The sequence below is a fragment of the Neoarius graeffei genome, chromosome 21 (assembly GCF_027579695.1).
Source record: "Neoarius graeffei isolate fNeoGra1 chromosome 21, fNeoGra1.pri, whole genome shotgun sequence".
Taxonomy (NCBI): domain Eukaryota; kingdom Metazoa; phylum Chordata; class Actinopteri; order Siluriformes; family Ariidae; genus Neoarius; species Neoarius graeffei.
The window spans coordinates 25,883,718-25,902,303 of record NC_083589.1 but is presented as its reverse complement, the minus strand read 5'-3'; the positions used below and the strand labels follow the sequence as shown (position 1 = coordinate 25,902,303).

The 18,586-nt window shown below is 42.2% G+C and overlaps 1 protein-coding gene across 3 annotated transcripts in view; it reads right to left on the bottom strand.

Moving 5' to 3' along the window:
• LOC132870054 (chemokine-like protein TAFA-2) overlaps window positions 1-18,586 on the bottom strand; it is a 158,968-nt gene that overhangs the window by 19,309 nt on the left and 121,073 nt on the right. For 2 of the 3 annotated variants that reach the window (XR_009651049.1, XM_060903598.1), the window contains exon 5: window positions 11,802-11,851. Coding sequence is in view for 2 of the 3 variants with exons in the window: in XM_060903598.1 (XP_060759581.1) it covers window positions 11,822-11,851 (30 nt within the window). In the remaining variant the exon portion in view is untranslated. Of the gene's footprint in view, window positions 1-10,803; window positions 11,682-11,801; window positions 11,852-18,586 lie in introns of those variants that run through there. The other variant, XM_060903599.1, reaches the window with a different exon arrangement.

The following is an 18,586-nucleotide window of genomic DNA, read 5'->3' as shown; positions in this document are numbered from 1 at the left end:
CTACAGGAAGAAGATGATCCCTATGCATCGTCTTTGTCCCAGGACTTCCATCTTCACACTTGATCTTAAACACAGGTAAGTTAGGCATCTTTCCCACTATAATGTAAGGCTCATGACTCCACTTACTCTCCAGCTTGTGCTTGCCTCTCAGACCTAAGTTCCGGAGCAGAACTCTGTCACCTATCTGTAAGGACTGAAACGTGACTCGCTGGTCATACAGCCTCTTGTTTCTCTGATGTCTCTTGTCAGCTGCCTCAGAAGCTAACTTGTAGGCTTGCTCCAGGTCTTCTTTCAACTTTGTTACATACCTAGTGTGACACAAACCTTCTATGCCATCTGGGGACATCCCAAAACACAAGTCTACAGGAAGCCTGGCTTCTCGGCCAAACATAAGACGGTAAGGTGAATATCCTGTGGCATCAGACTTTGTGCTATTATACGCATGGACCAAGTAAGGCACATGTTGGCTCCAGGTGCGCTTCTTCTCCCGGCCCAGCGTACTCAGCATGGAAATCAAGGTTCGATTAAACCTTTCTGGCTGCGGGTCCCCTTGTGGGTGATACGGAGTTGTCCGTGACTTGCGTATCCCCATCAAGGTCAGCAGTTCCCGGATAAGGCGGCTCTCGAAATCTCTCCCTTGATCCGAATGGAGCCTGGATGGCAATCCATAATGAATGAAGTATTTCTCCATTAGGACCTTTGCTACGACATGGGCCTTCTGGCTTTTTGTTGGAAAAGCTTGGGTGTATCTCGTGAAATGGTCGGTGATCACTAGGACATTGCTGACACCTTTAGAGTTGGGTTCCAAGGACAGGAAGTCCATACACACTAGGTCCATTGGCCCTTGACTTATGATCTGGTGTAATGGAGCAGCTCTCTGTGCTGGGGTCTTGTGAGCAATGCACTCCCCACAATTTCTAATGTACTCTTCCACATCAACTGACATCTTGGGCCAGAAGAATCTCCCTCGCAACAGGTCAACAGTCCTTTCCTGTCCCAAGTGGCCTAGGTCATCATGCATAGCCCGTATGACGACCTCTCTAAACTCCCTGGGTAGGACAAGCTGACCCACCTCTTCACCAGATGTTTTTTTTTTATTGAAACGATACAGCAATCCATCCTTCATGCAAAGCTTTCCAATCTCTCTTTTCAGTCTGGACAGTTCTGTGCTGATGTTCTCATCTTCCGGCCACTGTCCATGCTTTATGGCTTGGATAGCTGGTCCGATGGCTTCATCATCTTCTTGAGCCTTCTTCAGATTCTGCCAAGACAGTAACTCGAGGGACTTTAGCTCCATGTTAGATGGAAAGGCGTAACTGTCAGGAACACAGTGAGGGGATGCCCCTAGCTGGGTGACATAAGCTGAGGAGTGACTAGTAGATTCTGGGCGGCAGACTCGCTGGCAAATGGTCTTCACCCCAGATTCAGGGATGATTACCCAGTCCTCGTCATCCATCACTTCTGGCATGTTCCGGGATAACAAGTCAGCATCGACATTCTGCCGACCTGGGCGATACTGGATATCAAACTCATAAGTTGATAAAGCAGCAAGCCAATGGTGCCCAACAGCATTGAGCTTAGTGGTAGACAGCACGTAAGTGAGTGGGTTATTGTCAGTACGTACTGTGAACCTTGCACCATATAAGTACTCATGGAACTTGTGGACTACTGCCCATTTGAGAAATAAAAATTCTAATTGATGTACAGGGTAATTTCTCTCGGATGAGCTCAGTTTTCGGCTTGCAAACGCAACTGGCTTCAGGCCTTCAGGGTGTTCTTGGTAAAGTATGGCACCAAGGCCCCTTAAGCTGGCATCAACATGCAAAATGTATGGCTTTTGAGGGTTGGCAAATGCCAGAACAGGTGCATGGGTCAGACAGTGAATAATCTGGTGGAACGCCTCTGTGCAGGAGTTATCCCATCTTGCCCCAAAGGGCTCGGACTCTTTGAGGTAGACTTTGTTCACATTTTGGCTATCTTTTTTGCTCTTCTGGGTGGGAGCATAGCCTTTTGTGAGCTCAGTCAGTGGTCTAACAATAGCAGCATAGTTCTGAATGAATCTGCGGTAATAACCACAAAATCCAAGGAAAGACTGTAATGTTTTCAGGTTCGTGGGCATTGACCAGGTGGTGATGGCCTCAATCTTCTCCGGATCGGGCGCTACCCCTTCCGCAGAGACTATGTGTCCCAAGTACTTGACCCTCGGCAAACAGATTTGACACTTGTCCACCGAAAGTTTCAGCCCAACCTCTCCAAGACGATCTAGGACCTTGAGCAATCTCTCCTCATGTTCCTCAAGAGTTTTTCCAAAAACAATCAGATCGTCCAGGTACACTAACACTTGTAAGAGGTTCATGTCTCCAACAGCCTTCTCCATCAACCTCTGAAAGGTTGCTGGAGCCCCTGTGATGCCCTGTGCCATCCGCTCAAATTGAAAGAACCCCAATGGACAAATGAAAGCTGTTTTCTCTTTGTCCTCTTCGGACATGGCTATCTGGTAGTAGCCTGAACGCAAGTCCAGCACAGAGAACCACTGGCTCCCTGTTAAAGCATTCAGTGCATCCTCAATGCATGGGGTTGTATACTGATCAGGTATGGTACGACTATTCAACAACCGGTAATCTAGGCACATCCCGATGGTGCCATTTTTTTTCTAACAACGACTATTGGTGATGCATAGGGGCTTCGAGACTCTGTTATAATCCCTGCCTGTAGCAGTTCTTGTAAGTGCTTCCTTACATCCTCAATATCTGCAGGAGCCAGTCGACGTGACCGCTCACGAAAGGGCCTTGAATCAGAAAGGCGAATTCAGTGCTCGACGCCTTTAGCTAACCCCACATCCCACTCGTGCATGGAGAACACATGAGATTTTTGTCTGAGTTTTTGTCTTAGTTGGTTCTTCCACTGCTCAGGGATCGGAGAATCTCCAAAGTTAATCAGATTTTCATCAAACTCACTTGGATGTGACTCTTTAGGTGGAATTGTAGCAACTGAATCAATGTGATACATATATCCAATTACTGTGCCCTCAGGTATGGATGTCTCTCTGGTGCTTTCGTTTTTGACCAACACTTTACAGCTGTTGACATTCAGTGCTCCACTGGGTAGGACCATGGGATGAAGAAACACACCGGTAGGTAGGATAGCTGCTGGTGATGCATCAATCATCAGTATTTCCTTCTTTACCGGCTGCTTTAACTCAATCTTGCACACATGTGTGTCACGATCAGGTGGTACAGTCAAAGGACCTGGTCCTAGCCATCTGACACAACCCACCTCATCATTAACTGGGGTAGGAAAAGCAACACCCTTGTGAACATGCTCCTCTTCCTTGACTCGAACACGAAGGCCCAGTGCCCGCTCAACATCAACACCTTTGTCTTTGCACCGTTCTACCAAGCGCCTGACATGGCTAGCATTGGTGCCCACAATGACGGCCATCTGTTCATCAGTCCTGGGACTAGGACATATCAGAGCAAGAACAGTTACTGTCTGACTGGTTCCCAATACCTCGGCTGGATACTCCATGTCAACCACCACATATCCCCGATAAGGGTAGCCGACACCCGTTTCACTCAAACCCCACAGGGACAGACCAGACACAGGCTGAATTGGGCAATTCCATGTAAATGTCAACCTCACCATGCAAAAATAAAGCAACATGTAATACATCAAAACCACTCCCAGAGATATCACCTAGGCCTGTATTTTACAGATGTGAATAAGTTGAACCAATTTGTAACCAACCTAATATGTCACTGTCAGTCTTTCTTTCTTATAATGTAAAACCCAAGCTAAAATCAACTTTGATCATGTACAATTCTATATTATTGCCACAAGCCACAGAAATGTATGCTAAAATCCACAAAACAGCAAAACAATAGCCATCCTAAATATTATTTAAGAACTTTGATAGTTTTAGCTGATATTTAGAGAGTTTTTCAAAGGGTTATGGTGGTTAAATTGCTGATTTTCTAAACATATGCCATGTCTATTTCAGACGCGTCACATCCATAACGGAATTTCGTCACATCCATAACGCTGACTTTTCCTTCCGAAACTCTGCATGAAATACAAAATATTTTAAACAAAGATTTTTTTAATATTCACCTTGGACCCCTCTATCAAATGGATATCTCCATTTCGACATTAGGTTTACAATTTCACAGAGTTTGATAAAAATGTACAGTTACCCAAGAAAAGTGATACTTTTTCTGTCACATCCATAACGCATCTTTTATTGGCATTTTCTGGCATGCCCTAGATGTACTATGGGAATTGTTCTTGTTCTATCACTTCTCCAGTATGGTACAGCCTTAAAATATGCAACACCTGTTTAAATACTGGGAGACAATAAAACATGCACTGGGTCATTTGTTGCCATTTTGAGTTCAAGTGTCACATCCATAACGCTGGAATTGCTCAACTGGTGTATCAGGCAAGTATTTCTTGTACCAGGGCTCGAAAATAATCGTCACCTAGGAGCCGCTATCTAACAAGGCAGTGCAGGGGTGCCCATTTATCTTCAGTGGCACTAGACTAGGTGGCCTCACCAACCCATCAGGAATGCAAGCAGTTTGCAACACACCTGCAGCACTCTTCTTAACATCACAGTTAACAGCACTAACGGTAGCTTCCCCAGTGGATTGGTTGGTCTTTGACAACTTTAAAGCCTGAATTAATTTCTTAATAACTTTGGCTTGGTTCTCTGGGTTTTGACACTTGGCTGCAAAATGCCCATTCTCTCCACACCGGTAACAAAAATATTCATCTGAGCTCTTAAGTGACCCCGGGTGAGAGCTGGCCACTGGTTTAAGAACATCTACAGCTGCAGCAGCAGTCTGCGTTTCAGGCATTTTGTTAGTGACTTTTTGTTGCAGACGTTTCAGTTGTTTCTTTAAAGCGGTTAGCTCATTGTCAGAACAGCTTTCACTAGACACTACATTAGTGAGGGTTCTCTGAGTGTCGTCTGACCTGACTTGCGCTGGTTTTGACACCACAGTCGCAACTAGAGACTTGAGCTCTTTTATTTCTGATTTTAATGTCTGCAGTTCAGTCTGCGTGACATCATTGACTTGTTGTACATATGCACTTTGCACGATAGTACTGATCTTTTTCCGTGAGGCATCATATTCCTCTTCACGAATCTCCTTTAACAACTGGAGGAATGTAGGTGGCTTTTGTTTCTTCTCTCTCAGATGTAGATTAAGCAATATCAAATCTGAGCAAACAGCACCACGCAACAACTGCTCTAACTGTGCTTTGTCTGCATGGCCAGGAGGGAGGCCACCTCTCTGTACTACCCTATTCAGTGACTGTTCTAACCGCCTAAGGAAGTCAGAGAGCTTCTCACCAGCCTGTTGCTGTAACAAACGAAAAGCAAAATATAAATCCTCTCCTGACTCTGCTGTCCCAAAAGCATGCTCAAGCGCCTCTAAGCAGTCTTCAGGGCTAATGTCAGGATGAGCAGCTCGGGCTGCTTTAACAATTTCCAAAGCTGGGCCTCTTAGGCTTTCCATCAGCCTTCGCCTTTTCTCTTTGGGAGAGCAGTCACACTCTTCCACCATGAGCCGGGCTTGCTCCATCCAGTGGTCGAAATGTTCTTCTCCTGATGGGATGGGAAACAACCCAGAAAAGGATCGCAGGCGGCGGTAACTGTTGTCACTGGATGGCTTACTGGTGTTAACCAAATCACTTACTGCTTGTAGAATGGCCACAGTTGGGCTGGCGGTAGCCTCCCCTTCTGGAAGCAATGTACGGACATCTTCCATAGTTTTACCCTCTGCTTGCAACAACCCCTTAAGTTTCTGATTGAAATCTTGTGTAGTAACCACTGGGGCTTCATCTGCTGTGATAACCGGCCATGCCCCTCCACCATCAGGAAGAACCACTTCCAAAGGAACACGTTCCCTTCTCACGGCTTCTTTACATTCACATAGGACCAGGTATCTGTTTTGCCGCATGCTGAAAGTCCGCCCTCGAACGCGCACACGCCCCAGACTCTTCACTGTTTGCATTGTCTCTTCAACGGCAGTAATGTTGACTTCGTGTGGGATGAGTACCATAACTGCATGAGCCTCATCTAATTCCTCACCACGGCACCATCCCTTTAATTCTGATATTAGCTCTGCTTTGTTATCCACATTAACTGAACTGTTGTTAGTATTGGCAATACAAAATGCTTATTTTGACTTGAAAAATAAGAACAAAAACAAGAAACCCACACTAATATCCCAGCGGTGCCTCCAATTTATGTAGCGCCTCCCGTGTGAAAATGACAATATGTGAGAGGGGCTAACCTGAGTTCTTATAATACGGTTATTATGTGTGAGGTTTCACCTCTGAATATTGCAATTTCTTAAATCTCACTGACAAGGTAAAATGTTCCTCTCTGATATATTATACATAAACTAAATAAATGGATTACTTTTACAGCAACTATCTTGTGTTTTGATGGCTAATTGTATGTACAATTACACTTTTACCTAAATTTTCCTCAGGGTTAAATTACACATGTGCAACACTCAATGACCACAAAAAAAGTTATAAGAACACATGAACTATTTACTGAAAAGGGAATGTAAAAATGGTTTTCAAGCACTTAGTTATATCACCAAGAATGGTTCACAATGAAACCTAAAGGGCCCAAAAAAAAAAAAAAAACATTATATACTAAAGCCGGCAATAGTTTCAAAATAATACCTTTCCCCGACCCCAGTTCTCCCGTTGCAGGCCTGATTTGCAGCTTGGGTGCGGGGTAGCCTTAAACACAACGGCTCCGTCACCGCTGTGGCAAACATAAGGAATTCAAATACCTCAATATCTTGGCAGTCACTCGCGCGTTGGAGAGGTTATAGGCAGATGCAGTGGAATTCGGTCGTTGCACGTTCAATTCTCCCCTCGACAACACGGTCAGGCTCAGTTGGTGTCCGGGTGCTCTCGTCGCTGCCCCCGCGCTTGAATGGGCCTCACGTTGTAGCTTGCAGGTCGCTAGCGTGCTCGCAAAGTCCGTTCCAAAGCCACTGGATAGACGCCTTGGGCTAAACCGCGTCAGACTTCAACTCTGCCTTACGTTAAACTGTCCACTTAACAGGCGGATAACTATCACCATTGAAGTTCTAACAAAGTCTTCATGCCGAAAACTTAACTTTGATGATGATAGAGTCACTTTCACCTTGTGTGAATTAGCGTAACTACTTAACTCGGGGCTCACTGAATGCGCGACTTCTTTCCAAATTGCATCTCTCTCCTCCGTACCAACTGCTACTTACTTCCTCCCCCCTTGACCTCTTCCGTGATTGGCCCATCACGGAAAATACAGAAAAGAAATAAATTAAACAGTAATACAGACTTATTTTCACATACTTTCAGGCAAAATCAAAACATTTGTCACAAATATTCATACATAGTAAATTTTTAACGCTTAACATGTAATATTCAAAAAGCCATACATGTTACCCAAAAAACCTCTTCTCTTAAAGTAATAGAATCAAATGACCTTCTTGCTGGCCAAATTAATTTTAACCTTAACCTTCATGTACTTTCTACTATTACCTTAAATACATTTTAAATTATTTATTACGCTATGAATTAATTTATTTAAATCCACTTTCAAATGCTGAATATTAAATCCCTTCAGGGTTACAGGTGGTAAATAAAAGTGTGACTTTTCATGGAAAACACAAAATTGTCCGGGTGACCCCAAACTTTTGAACAGTAGTGTACATGCATGCATTTTCACTGATAAAATGTAGAAGGCTAATTAAATAATCAGATGAACTGAGACAATCACAGTCTGAAGCAAATTAAATAATCTTATACCGGTAACTTAAACACAATACAAGTTACATGTATTAATCTAAATGCAGGTAAACAACGTGTTGTTTTTGTATCCAAATAAGAGTCGGAGCTTACCCGTCTGTGTTCTTGCTTCTTGAAGGCCGATCTTGTGGCTGATTGTTTTGAAACAATCTGACTTTCAGTTGTTCTATCAGTTCTCCGTTCATTCACTTTTTCCACGTAAGGGCGAGATGGCAGCAATATCCAGTTTAGAAATAAGACGGCCGCTCCACTCTTTCTCCATTCGCTCCATTACTGAGTACTCCACCATTACTGCTCGGCTCAGGCAGTTACTAAAACCCAGGACGGAACAGGATGTCACCGGTTTTAGCAACAACTGCGGGGAGGTCACTGCCCGAGTGATATGTCTCGTCCTGTTCCATCCCAGGTTTTACCAACAACCCTCGGCTCACTCCGGGAAAACTGGTGCAACTAAACTCACTTTTTCCTTAAAAAAAATAAATAAATAAAATAAATACTTTCCTTTTCTTGTAGTTTTATTTAATTGTTGGTACTGCACCCTCTTTCAATACGGGCTTATAGCCAACGCTCCTCAACAGATCAGAGGTCTCGTACGAGTCTTCAGTAAAATGTGCAGCGCAGAGGAGAGACCACTTCGTAGGCGCCCAATGTGCCCATGAACTTCTCGCAAAACGCATCCAAATCTTTGCAGTTTGAACATTCTTGGGCCATGAATGCAACATAAATCCACATTCTGTCATGTTGCTGCACCCGCCAGCAACACATCTACGTGGCATGGCAATAAATTAGCTCAAAATGGAGGTTCAGAGTTGCAGTCAACTCTGTGTTTTAGTATAGTGGAAATGGCGATGAGACCAATAGACTTCCTGCTGTGACGTTACAGACGTCAAGGTCGTTCACTCAGACCGCTACCTATATGAATCACTTTAATTGTAAAAATTACTATATTAGATTTATTGTTAACACTTAAAACTATTCCTATGCCATTCTTGAGGTCTCAAGGCATTTATCAACGAAAGTGAGGCCATGGCTCTGCGTATATGCTTTAAATGGTCGAGCAAGCAGCACAATAAACACTCTCCTAGTTAAGATACTCTTAGTGTTAAGAGGCTTTTGGGAAACCCACCACTGGCCATTTTCCTCTGACTTCTCTTATCAACAAGGCGTTTGTTTCCACCCACAGAACTGTCGCTCACTCAGTGTTTTTTGTTTTTTGCACCATCCTGTGTAAACTCTAGAGACTGTTGTGTGTGAAAACCCCAGGAGATCAGCAGTTTCTGAAATACTCAAACCAGTCCATCTGGCTCAAACCAACACCCATGCCACAGTGAAAGTCACACTTTGAGATCACAATTTTCCCATTATGATGTTTGAACATTGTGAACATTAAATGAAGCTCTTGATTTGTATCTGTATGATTTTGATGCACTGTGCCGCTGTCAAGAGATTGGCTGATTAGAGAACTGCATCAAACAGCTGGTGAATGGGTGTTCCTAATAAAGTGGCCAGTGTGTGTATACTTTTGCTTCTTTTTCATTTAGCCTGATGCTGTTACTGTATATTTGTACCAAGGGGCTCGCAGAAGCAAAATGAGGATCTGTGAGCAGAAGTTTTATTGACAAAACTCAAAACAGTCAGGGGCAATACCAAAATAATACAATCAGGTACAATATAAAATTTAAAAAAAAAAGTGTTCACAGGTCAAGGTCAATGCACAAAATATCAGAGATATCATGACACAAGGGCAAGTCAAAAGGTCCAAAATTTGGCAAGGCATACAAAGTCATACTCATAAGATCTGTCCAAAAGGTAAATTACTCAGAACTTAGAAGAGAAATAAGCAAACTGCAAGGTGTTCTGGAGGGGGAATGTCTGAGCTGGATGTTACAGTGTCTGACATGTAGAGGAGACCAGGGATGGTTGTGACAAAGGGATAGTTGTAACAGCATCACTTTCAGCAACAAGAGATAGCATAAGAGTCATGTGATCAGTTTCATATATAACCACTCCCTCCCTGACCTTGCATATGAATTTGCATGGCTGTGTGAAGAAGTGTGCAGATTTTACAGTCAAAACACTAATTTTCAAGTAAGAAAGTAATTTTTTGGACCAAGTCTATATTTTGTTTGATTAGTACTGATACTGTCAGAGTTTGAATTAAGTAACTTGTATTAGATTAAAGAGTAGGTTCTTAGGTAAAATGTGAGCCATTTAATCTATGCTAAAGTCAAACCACCATGCTGGTACAGGTAGCTAAACAATGACTGACAGGGGTGGAGATGGTTGTAACGCCTCATAAGAAAAAATATTACAACCATCCCTGTAGTTACAACTCACATAGAATAAGACTTTTGTGTGCATGAAGCCCTTTGGAAACTCCAAACCCAAAGAAAAGTGTATCAGATGTGTAAATTGCAAGTTCTGGGCTCACGAAAACTGCACCTCTGGTAAACCTACATACATCTATCACCACTGTGACTCTGATTCGATGGATAACACACAGAGATACACACACTCAAGTTCATGTTTTATCATTTAAAAGGAAAACAGTGTGTATGTTTGTTGGTTTATTCATTGCCAAAAGTCCTCCTGGAATTTTACGTAGATTATGATGAGCTGCATCTGACCCCCTGCTGAAGGTTTCTGTTCATATGTATAATGTGTTCCATTCCTGTGTGTCAGTAGGTATTATCAGATGTTCCTTAAGAAAGCTCTTCTAATGTTAGGACACACACCACTGCCCCTGTTCTTCATTTAGCCATCAGTGATGAGTTCCTTTTGTTCTTAGTGAACCACAGGAAGATGCTCAAGTATTGACACATGCACAATAAACTTATATAGATGCATATTTTGTGGTGCGGGCGGCACGGTGGTGTAGTGGTTAGCGCTGTCGCCTCACAGCAAGAAGGTCCAGGTTCGAGCCCCGTGGCTGGCGAGGGCCTTTCTGTGCGGAGTTTGCATGTTCTCCCCGTGTCTGCGTGGGTTTCCTCCGGGTGCTCCGGTTTCCCCCACAGTCCAAAGACATGCAGGTTAGGTTAACTGGTGACTCTAAATTGACCGTAGGTGTGAATATGAGTGTGAATGGTTGTCTGTGTTTATGTGTCAGCCCTGTGATGACCTGGCGACTTGTCCAGGGTGTACCCTGCCTTTCGCCCGTAGTCAGCTGGGATAGGCTCCAGCTTGCCTGCGACCCTGTAGAACAGGATAAAGTGGCTAGAGATAATGAGATGAGATGAGATTTTGTGGTGTGGTCTCAATTTGTAGTTCTTCAGTTTTACTGTTACAGTTCACCCCAGGTCGTATTACAACATACCCTGGTAGTGGGGTAGGTTGTAACAATGGCACTCTTTGCATTTAAAATCAAATAATGAATTCTGTGATATAGTTAGAGAAGTTGAAAACATTGCTATTTGTAGTAGACAAATGAGGGTACTTTGTGTAAAAATTTGAGTGCTCTATGACATTCACAAAATGAATAATTCACCAGTACACACTTCCAGAACTATTTCCAAGTATTAGTGTATTACTTTGATCCATATTCTTATTCAGTATAAAAATACGGTCTTCAGAGCCATATCATCTTTGTAAAGCTCGTTTAGAAGGAATACAAAAGTAGTTGGTAAAGTTTTCATGTGATACGGTTGCTGTGGTGCCATGATTCACCAATATATCTACAGAAGCTGTAAGATGTGAGATGCATACTGACAAAAATTTGCTGTTCGGTGTATGAGTGAAAAAATTAACAGATTTGAACATTTATAATAATAGTGCATTTATAATCATACACCACTGTTTTATGTTTTGTAATTTTGTTTTGCAGGTGTGTTGCATGCAGTCAGTGCTCAGCAGATGTACGGTACCTAAAGCCATGTAGGTACAGGAAAAAAAAAACATTGTACTGTATCTAATAAGCAGGACATATCAGTTCAATCCAAAGCATTTTTGATTATCTCTTAATGTATTGTGAAGTGCAGGCTGACCTGTATCTAGTTTCCATCTGCTACCAAAGCTGATCCCGATCAGAAGAGATCTGTCCCAAAGGTTACATGGGAAATGAAAGCAGGAAACAGTATTAGTTTAATATTTCATAGAGAATGAAAGAAATGCCGTCTTTTGAGGTTTATGTGTTTTACCACCGGATCAATATAAAAGCCACCACAAACAGCGGCTGAAGAGATGCACTGGGTTTTAGGCTGTTTAAGACTCCTTGGATCAATAATTAGGCTCCAGACAGGTTTGGTGTGGCAGTTTAAATAATTGATATAACGTGGACAGAGATGAGCAGGAGTGAAGCCATACAGTCATCATAACCAAGACAAGGGCATCGGCATCGGCTTACTATTAAAAGGTTCTAATTAAAGCTGGTGTGCTGGCTTACTGGTCGTGTGAAGGTGTAAGATTGTTGTGGTGACATGATGAATGTTATTAAGATGGCTAAAAGCTTCACACTGTCACTAAGGTCAGAACAGATGAAGTAAGTGGTGGCAGAAGATATGCATTTAAGCTGATCTGTTTAGAATTCTTCCTCTCAGTGGTTAAGATAAGGGTATGGGTAAGAATAAAATAGTAACAAAGTTCTTGTGACAATTGCACACAAAAATAGTAGGCAAAGTTATGGAGGGAAGGTTAGTCCTAAATCACATGTATACCACAGCAATTTGCTAACAATTCCAATTTTTATTTATTAATGAATGATACATTGCACTTTTTAACTGTTTATTCTTGGGTTTCAGTCACGTGACTTTTCTTAGCGATTTTACTTCCAGTAAAACTGCTGGTAGTCTAGCAAACCAAAACAGCTGCCATAGTGCAAACAACTAGTGATAACTTATCAGAGTACGCTCATAATCTAGAAGCCACTGCTCGCTTTAGATATATTCAGAAGATTGCTATGTGCAATGGAATCGACCCCTGCAGTCTGGGAAAGAAGGATTTGTTATACAATCTCGAAAACTGCCCTTCAGTCGAGTTCCCCGACATCTCGAACTATCTGGTGTTGCAGACGTCCTTCTACACTGCAAAACAGATGAAAGCATGGAAGAGTATGGAGGCTTACAACTTTTTTGTATGTGGCTGGGTAAAGGACCTCAGTATCAAGTCACTGCCAAATGAATCCTGCATTGTTTTTGCCCATGGAAATATTTTTTTTTTTAAGCTTTTCGTTCGTGTCCTTACAATGAAGCACTGCAAGTTGAAGTGTAAACAAACAATTTACTTGATTCTCACTTGTGTTGGCTCTTATCTCTCAGGTAAATCATTCAAAGATCATCAGAAACCCCTTTAAAGACCTGGATCTTAGTTAAACAAGATGGAGAAGTGATTACAGCACACTGTAACTGTAGGGCTGGGTAAGAATTTTGTCGCGACCTTCATGCATATGGACTTTGTGAGGAGTAAACAAAGAAACAGCTGGGGACTTTAGCGCTTCGTGACTAAAAAAAAGTACCGTAGAATAACGACACATAGCAAGAAAAGTACTTGGAAAACACTAAGGACATAGCTGAGAGGGATATACAAACCTTTCACCAAGTGATCACTGAAAACTCGGTCATGCTTCGACTCGGCTCCCTTCGATTTCAGTGAGAGATTCAAAAGCCACCTTTCTCGATGTCTTTGTGAAATCCTGTGTTTGTTCACTCTTTTTTATTAGTTCACAGGGAACCCTGAAGAAACTTATCAGTTTCACGGTTTGATTGATTCGAATGACCTAAAACAACGCAAGCATAAGGTATTTCTCATGCAAGCAATGCACCTTCTTTGTAGAAACGCTTTGTTAACTGAGTTTTGGTAGACCACCAGCTAAAGTTTTGAATAACTAATGAGGCGGATGTGACGTCACATCAAACCCAAGAACAGTTATATTTAATGTTAGGGAACATCCGTGAGACTCTAGTCTTCAGGACAGTGGAGTTTCTCTGTCTGGTTTCTCTGTAGCATGATGAGAAGTGCTTTTCTAAAATGTCGCATTAAGTACAAGTAAAATAAACTAGAGATGCTAGTGAGGGAATGACTGTACTACAGTGCCTTGAAAAAGTATTCATACCCCTTGAACTTTTTCACATTTTTCCACCTTACAACCATGAACTTAAAAGTTTTTTATTGAGATTTTATGTGATAGACCAACACAGAGTAGCACATAATTGTGAAGTGAAATGGAAATTATAAATGGTCTTCAAAATTTTAAACAAATAAAAATCTGAAAAATGTGATGTGCATTAATATTCAGCCCCCCTGCGTCAATACTTTGTAGAGCCACCTTTTGCTGCAATTACAGCTGCAAGTCTACTGTGGTATGTCTCTACCAGCTTTGCACATCTAGACACTGAAATTTTTGCCCATTTTTCTTTGCAAAATAGCTCAAGCTCAGCCAGATTGGATGGAGAGTGTCTGTGAACAGCAATTTTCAAGTCTTGCCACAGATGCTCAATGGGATTTAGGTCTGGACTTTGACTGGGCCATTCTAATACATGAATATTCTTTGATCTAAACCATTCCATTGTAGCTCTGGCTGTATGTTTAGGGTCATTGTCTTGCTGGAAGGTGAATCTCCTTCCCAGTCTCAAGTCTTTTGCAGCCTCCAACAGGTTTTCTTCCAGGATTGCCCTGTATTTAGCTCCATCCATCTTCCCATCAACTCTGACCAGCTTCCCTGTCCCTGCTGAAGAAAAGCATCCCCCCATACTGTAGCATGATGCTGCCACCACCATGTTTCACAGTGGGGATGGTGTGTGCAGGGTGATGAGCAGTGTTAGTTTTCTGCCACACATAGCGCTTTGCATTTAGGCCAAAAAGTTCAACTTTGGTCTCATCTGACCAAAGCACCTTCTTCCACATGTTTGCTGTGTCCCCTACATGGCTTCTGGCAAACTGCAAACGGGACTTCTTATGTCTGTCTTTCAACAATGGCTTTCTTCTTGCCACTCTTCCAAAAAGGCCAGCTTTGTGGAGTATACGACTTATAGTTGTCCTGTGCACAGATTCTCCCACCTGAGCTGTGGATTTCTGCAGCTCCTCCAGAGTGATCATGGGCCTCTTGGCTGCATCTCTGACCAGTGCTCTCCTTGATCACTCTGTCAGTTTAGGTGGACGGCCATGTCTTGGTAGGTTTGCAGTTGTGCCATACTTTTTCCATTTTTGAATGATGGATTGAACAGTGCTTCTTGAGATGTTCAGAGCTTGGGATTTTTTTTATAACCTAACCCTGCTTTAAACTTCTCCAGAACTTTATCCCTGACTTGTCTGGTGAGTTCTTTGGTCTTCATGATGCTGTTTGTTCTTCAGTGTTCTCTAACAAACCACTGAGGCCTTCACAGAACAAGTGTATTTATGCTGAGAGTAAATTACACACAGTAGGACTCTGTTAACTAATTAGATGACTTCTGAAGGCAATTGATTGCACTGGATTGTATTTAGAGGTATCAGAGTACAGGGGGCTGAATACTAATGCACACCACATTTTTCAGATTTTTATTTGTTTAAAATTTTGAAGACCATTTATCATTTTCGTTTCACTTCACAATTATGTGCTACTCTGTGTTGGTCTATCACATAAAATCTCAATAAAAAACTTTTAAGTTCGTGGTTGTAAGGTGGAAAAATGTGAAAAAGTTCAAGGGGTATGAATACTTTTTCAAGGCACTGTATAACATAAGTGATAAATAGGAACTATCCTCCATGTCGGGAACCTGAATGCTGACACTCCGTCCAAAAAATATTAAATAATTGTCTCCTAAAAAGCCTTCACCACGTTAATTTGTATGTGTATATGCTTATTTTTTGTTATAAAATAACACATTTTTAATTCAATTATTATTTGAATTAAATAATTAATATAAACCTGTTTGTTAGTCATAAATATTCAGATCTGTGCTGCTATAGAAAATTAATCAACACCTTGAGATTTGAAAATTCAACTGTGCTGTGGTATATTATTGGTAATCAAAGTCACATTCTATGTTAAAAGAAAAATTATTTGAAAAATTATTACGTGGGTGTGATGTCATTGCTCATGCCACATGTTTACTACTTAAAATTCCAGAAGCCCCAGTGTAAAACACCTTCCTGAATCCCTACCCCCAATTGTCTATGATATATAACCAGGGGGGTCCCTGACTGTTTTTTTTTTTTTTTTTTTTAATGATTACAAATGATGGTGGTGGAGGTTACTATCAACTACCATCAATGTAGTTCTACTTGTAAGACTACAGTGTCTTGCAAAAGTATTCATCCCCCTTGGTGTTTGTCCTGTTTTGATGCATTAAAAGATGGAATTAAATTGGATTTTGGAGGGTTAGCACCATTTGATTTACACAACATGCCTACCACTTTAAAGGTGCAAATTGTTTTTCTCATCTCATCTCATTATCTCTAGCCGCTTTAAATTGTGACACAAACAATAATTAAGATGAAAAAAAAACAGAAATCTGGAGTATTCACCTCCTTTGATATGAAACCCCTAAATAAGAGCTGGTCCAACCAATTCACTTCATAATTCACATAATTAGTTGATGAAGATCCACCTGTGTGCAGTCAGTGTCACATGATCTGTCACATGATGTCTGTATAAATCAACCTGTTCTGGAAGGACCCTGACTGTGCAACACTACTAAGCAAGCAACATGAAAACCAAGGAGCCTCCAAACAGGTCAGAGACAAAGTTGTGGAGAAGTATAGATCAGGGTTGGGTCATAAAAAATATCCCAAACTTTGAATATCCCAGGGAGCACCATTAAATCCATTATAGCAGAATGGAAAGAATATGACACCACTACAAACCTGACAAGAGAAGGTCCCGCCCACCAAAACTCACAGACCAGGCAAGGAGGGCATTAATCAGAGATGCAACAAAGACACCAAAGATAACACTGAAGGAGCTGCAAAGATCCACAGCAGAGATGGGAGTATCTGTCCATAGGACCACTTTAAGTCATACACTCCACAGAACAGGGCTTTATGGAAGAGTGGCCAGAAAAAAGTCACTGCTTAAGAAAACACATTTGGAGTTTGTCCAACAATATGTGGCAGACTCCCCAAACACATGAAAGAAGATTCTTTGGTCAAATGAGACTAAAATTGATCTTTTTGGCCATCATGGGAAATGCCATGTGTGGCACAAACCCAACACCCTGAGAACACCATTCATACAGTGAAGCATGGTGCTGGCAGCATCATGCTGTGGGAATATTTTTCATCTGCAGGGACAGGAAATCTGGTCAGGACTGAAGGAAAGATGAATGGCACTAAATACAGGGCAATTCTGGAGGAAAACCTGTTTGAGTCGGCCAGAGGTTTGAGATGAGGACGAAGGTTCACATTCCAGCAGGACAATGACCCTAAACATTACTGCTAAAGCTACACTGGAGCAGTTTAAAGGGAAACATTTAAATGTCTTGGAATAGCCTAGTCAAAGCCAAGACCTCAATCCAGTTGAGAATCTGTGGCATAACTTGAAGATTGTTGTACACCAATGCAACCCATCTAACTTGAAGGAGTTGGAGCAGTTGGGTGGTACAGTGGTGTAGTGGTTAGCATGGTTGCCTCACAGCAAGAAGGTTCTGGGTTTGAACCCAGTGGCCGGCAAGGGCCTTTCTGTGTGGAGTTTGCATGTTCTCCCCATGTCTGCGTGGGTTTCCTCCAGGTGCTCCGGTTTCCCCCAAACACATGCAGTTTAGGTTAATATGAGATGGCCTTGGGCTGAGGTGCCCTTGAGCAAGGCACCTAACTCCCAACTGATTCCCAGGCACTGTTAGCATGACTGCCCACTGCTCTGGGTATGTGTGTGTTCACTGCTTCATATGGGTTAAATGCAGAGAGGAAATTTCACAAGTGTGTGATGAATAAAGTTGTGCTTTCTTCTTTCTTTCAGTTTTGTCTTGAAGAATGGGCAAAAATCCCCATGGCGAGATGTGCTAAACTAATAGAGACATACCCCAAGAGACTTGCTGCTGTAATTGCAGCAAAAGCTGGCTCTACAAAGTATTGACTTTGGGGGTGAATACCTATGCACACTCCAGATTTCTGTTTTTTTTTATCTTATTGTTTGTGCAAAACAGAATACATGTGCATCAATGAGAATGGGGATGAGAGTGTAGTGAAAATGCAAGGAGTAGACGTAAAGAAAGTTGGTGAATTCAAGTGCCTGGGGTCAACTGTGCAGGAAAATGGGGGCTGCGATAGTGAGGTGAGAAAGAGAGTGCAGGCAGGGTGGAGCAGTTGGAGAAGGATTTCGGGAGTCATTTGTGATAAAAGAGTCCCAGCAAAAGTGAAAGGTAAGCTGTCTAAGATAGTAATGAGACCAACTGTGATGTATGGATTGGAGACCATACCCTTAATGAAGAGACAGGAGGCAAAGTTGGAGGTGGCGGAGTTGAGGATGTTAAGGTTTGCGATGGGAGTGATGAGGTTGGACAGGATAAGGAACGAGCACATCAGAGGGACAGCACATGTGGAGAGCTTGGGAATTAAGCTAAGAGAGATGAGACTGAGATGGTATGGGCACATCCTGAGAAGAGATGCAGAACATGTTGGAAGGAGAATGTTGAGGATGGAGCTGCCAGGCAAACAAAAACAAGGAAGGCCAAAGAGGAGATACATGGATGTGGTGAGAGAGGACATGAAAGTGGCAGGTGTGGTAGAGAAGGATGCGGAATACAGGGAGCAATGGAGATGAAAGATCCGCTGTGGCGACCCCCAATCGGGAGCAGCCAGAAGAAGAAGAATTATTGTTTGTGTCCCAGTAAAACAATAATTTTCACCTTTAAAGTGG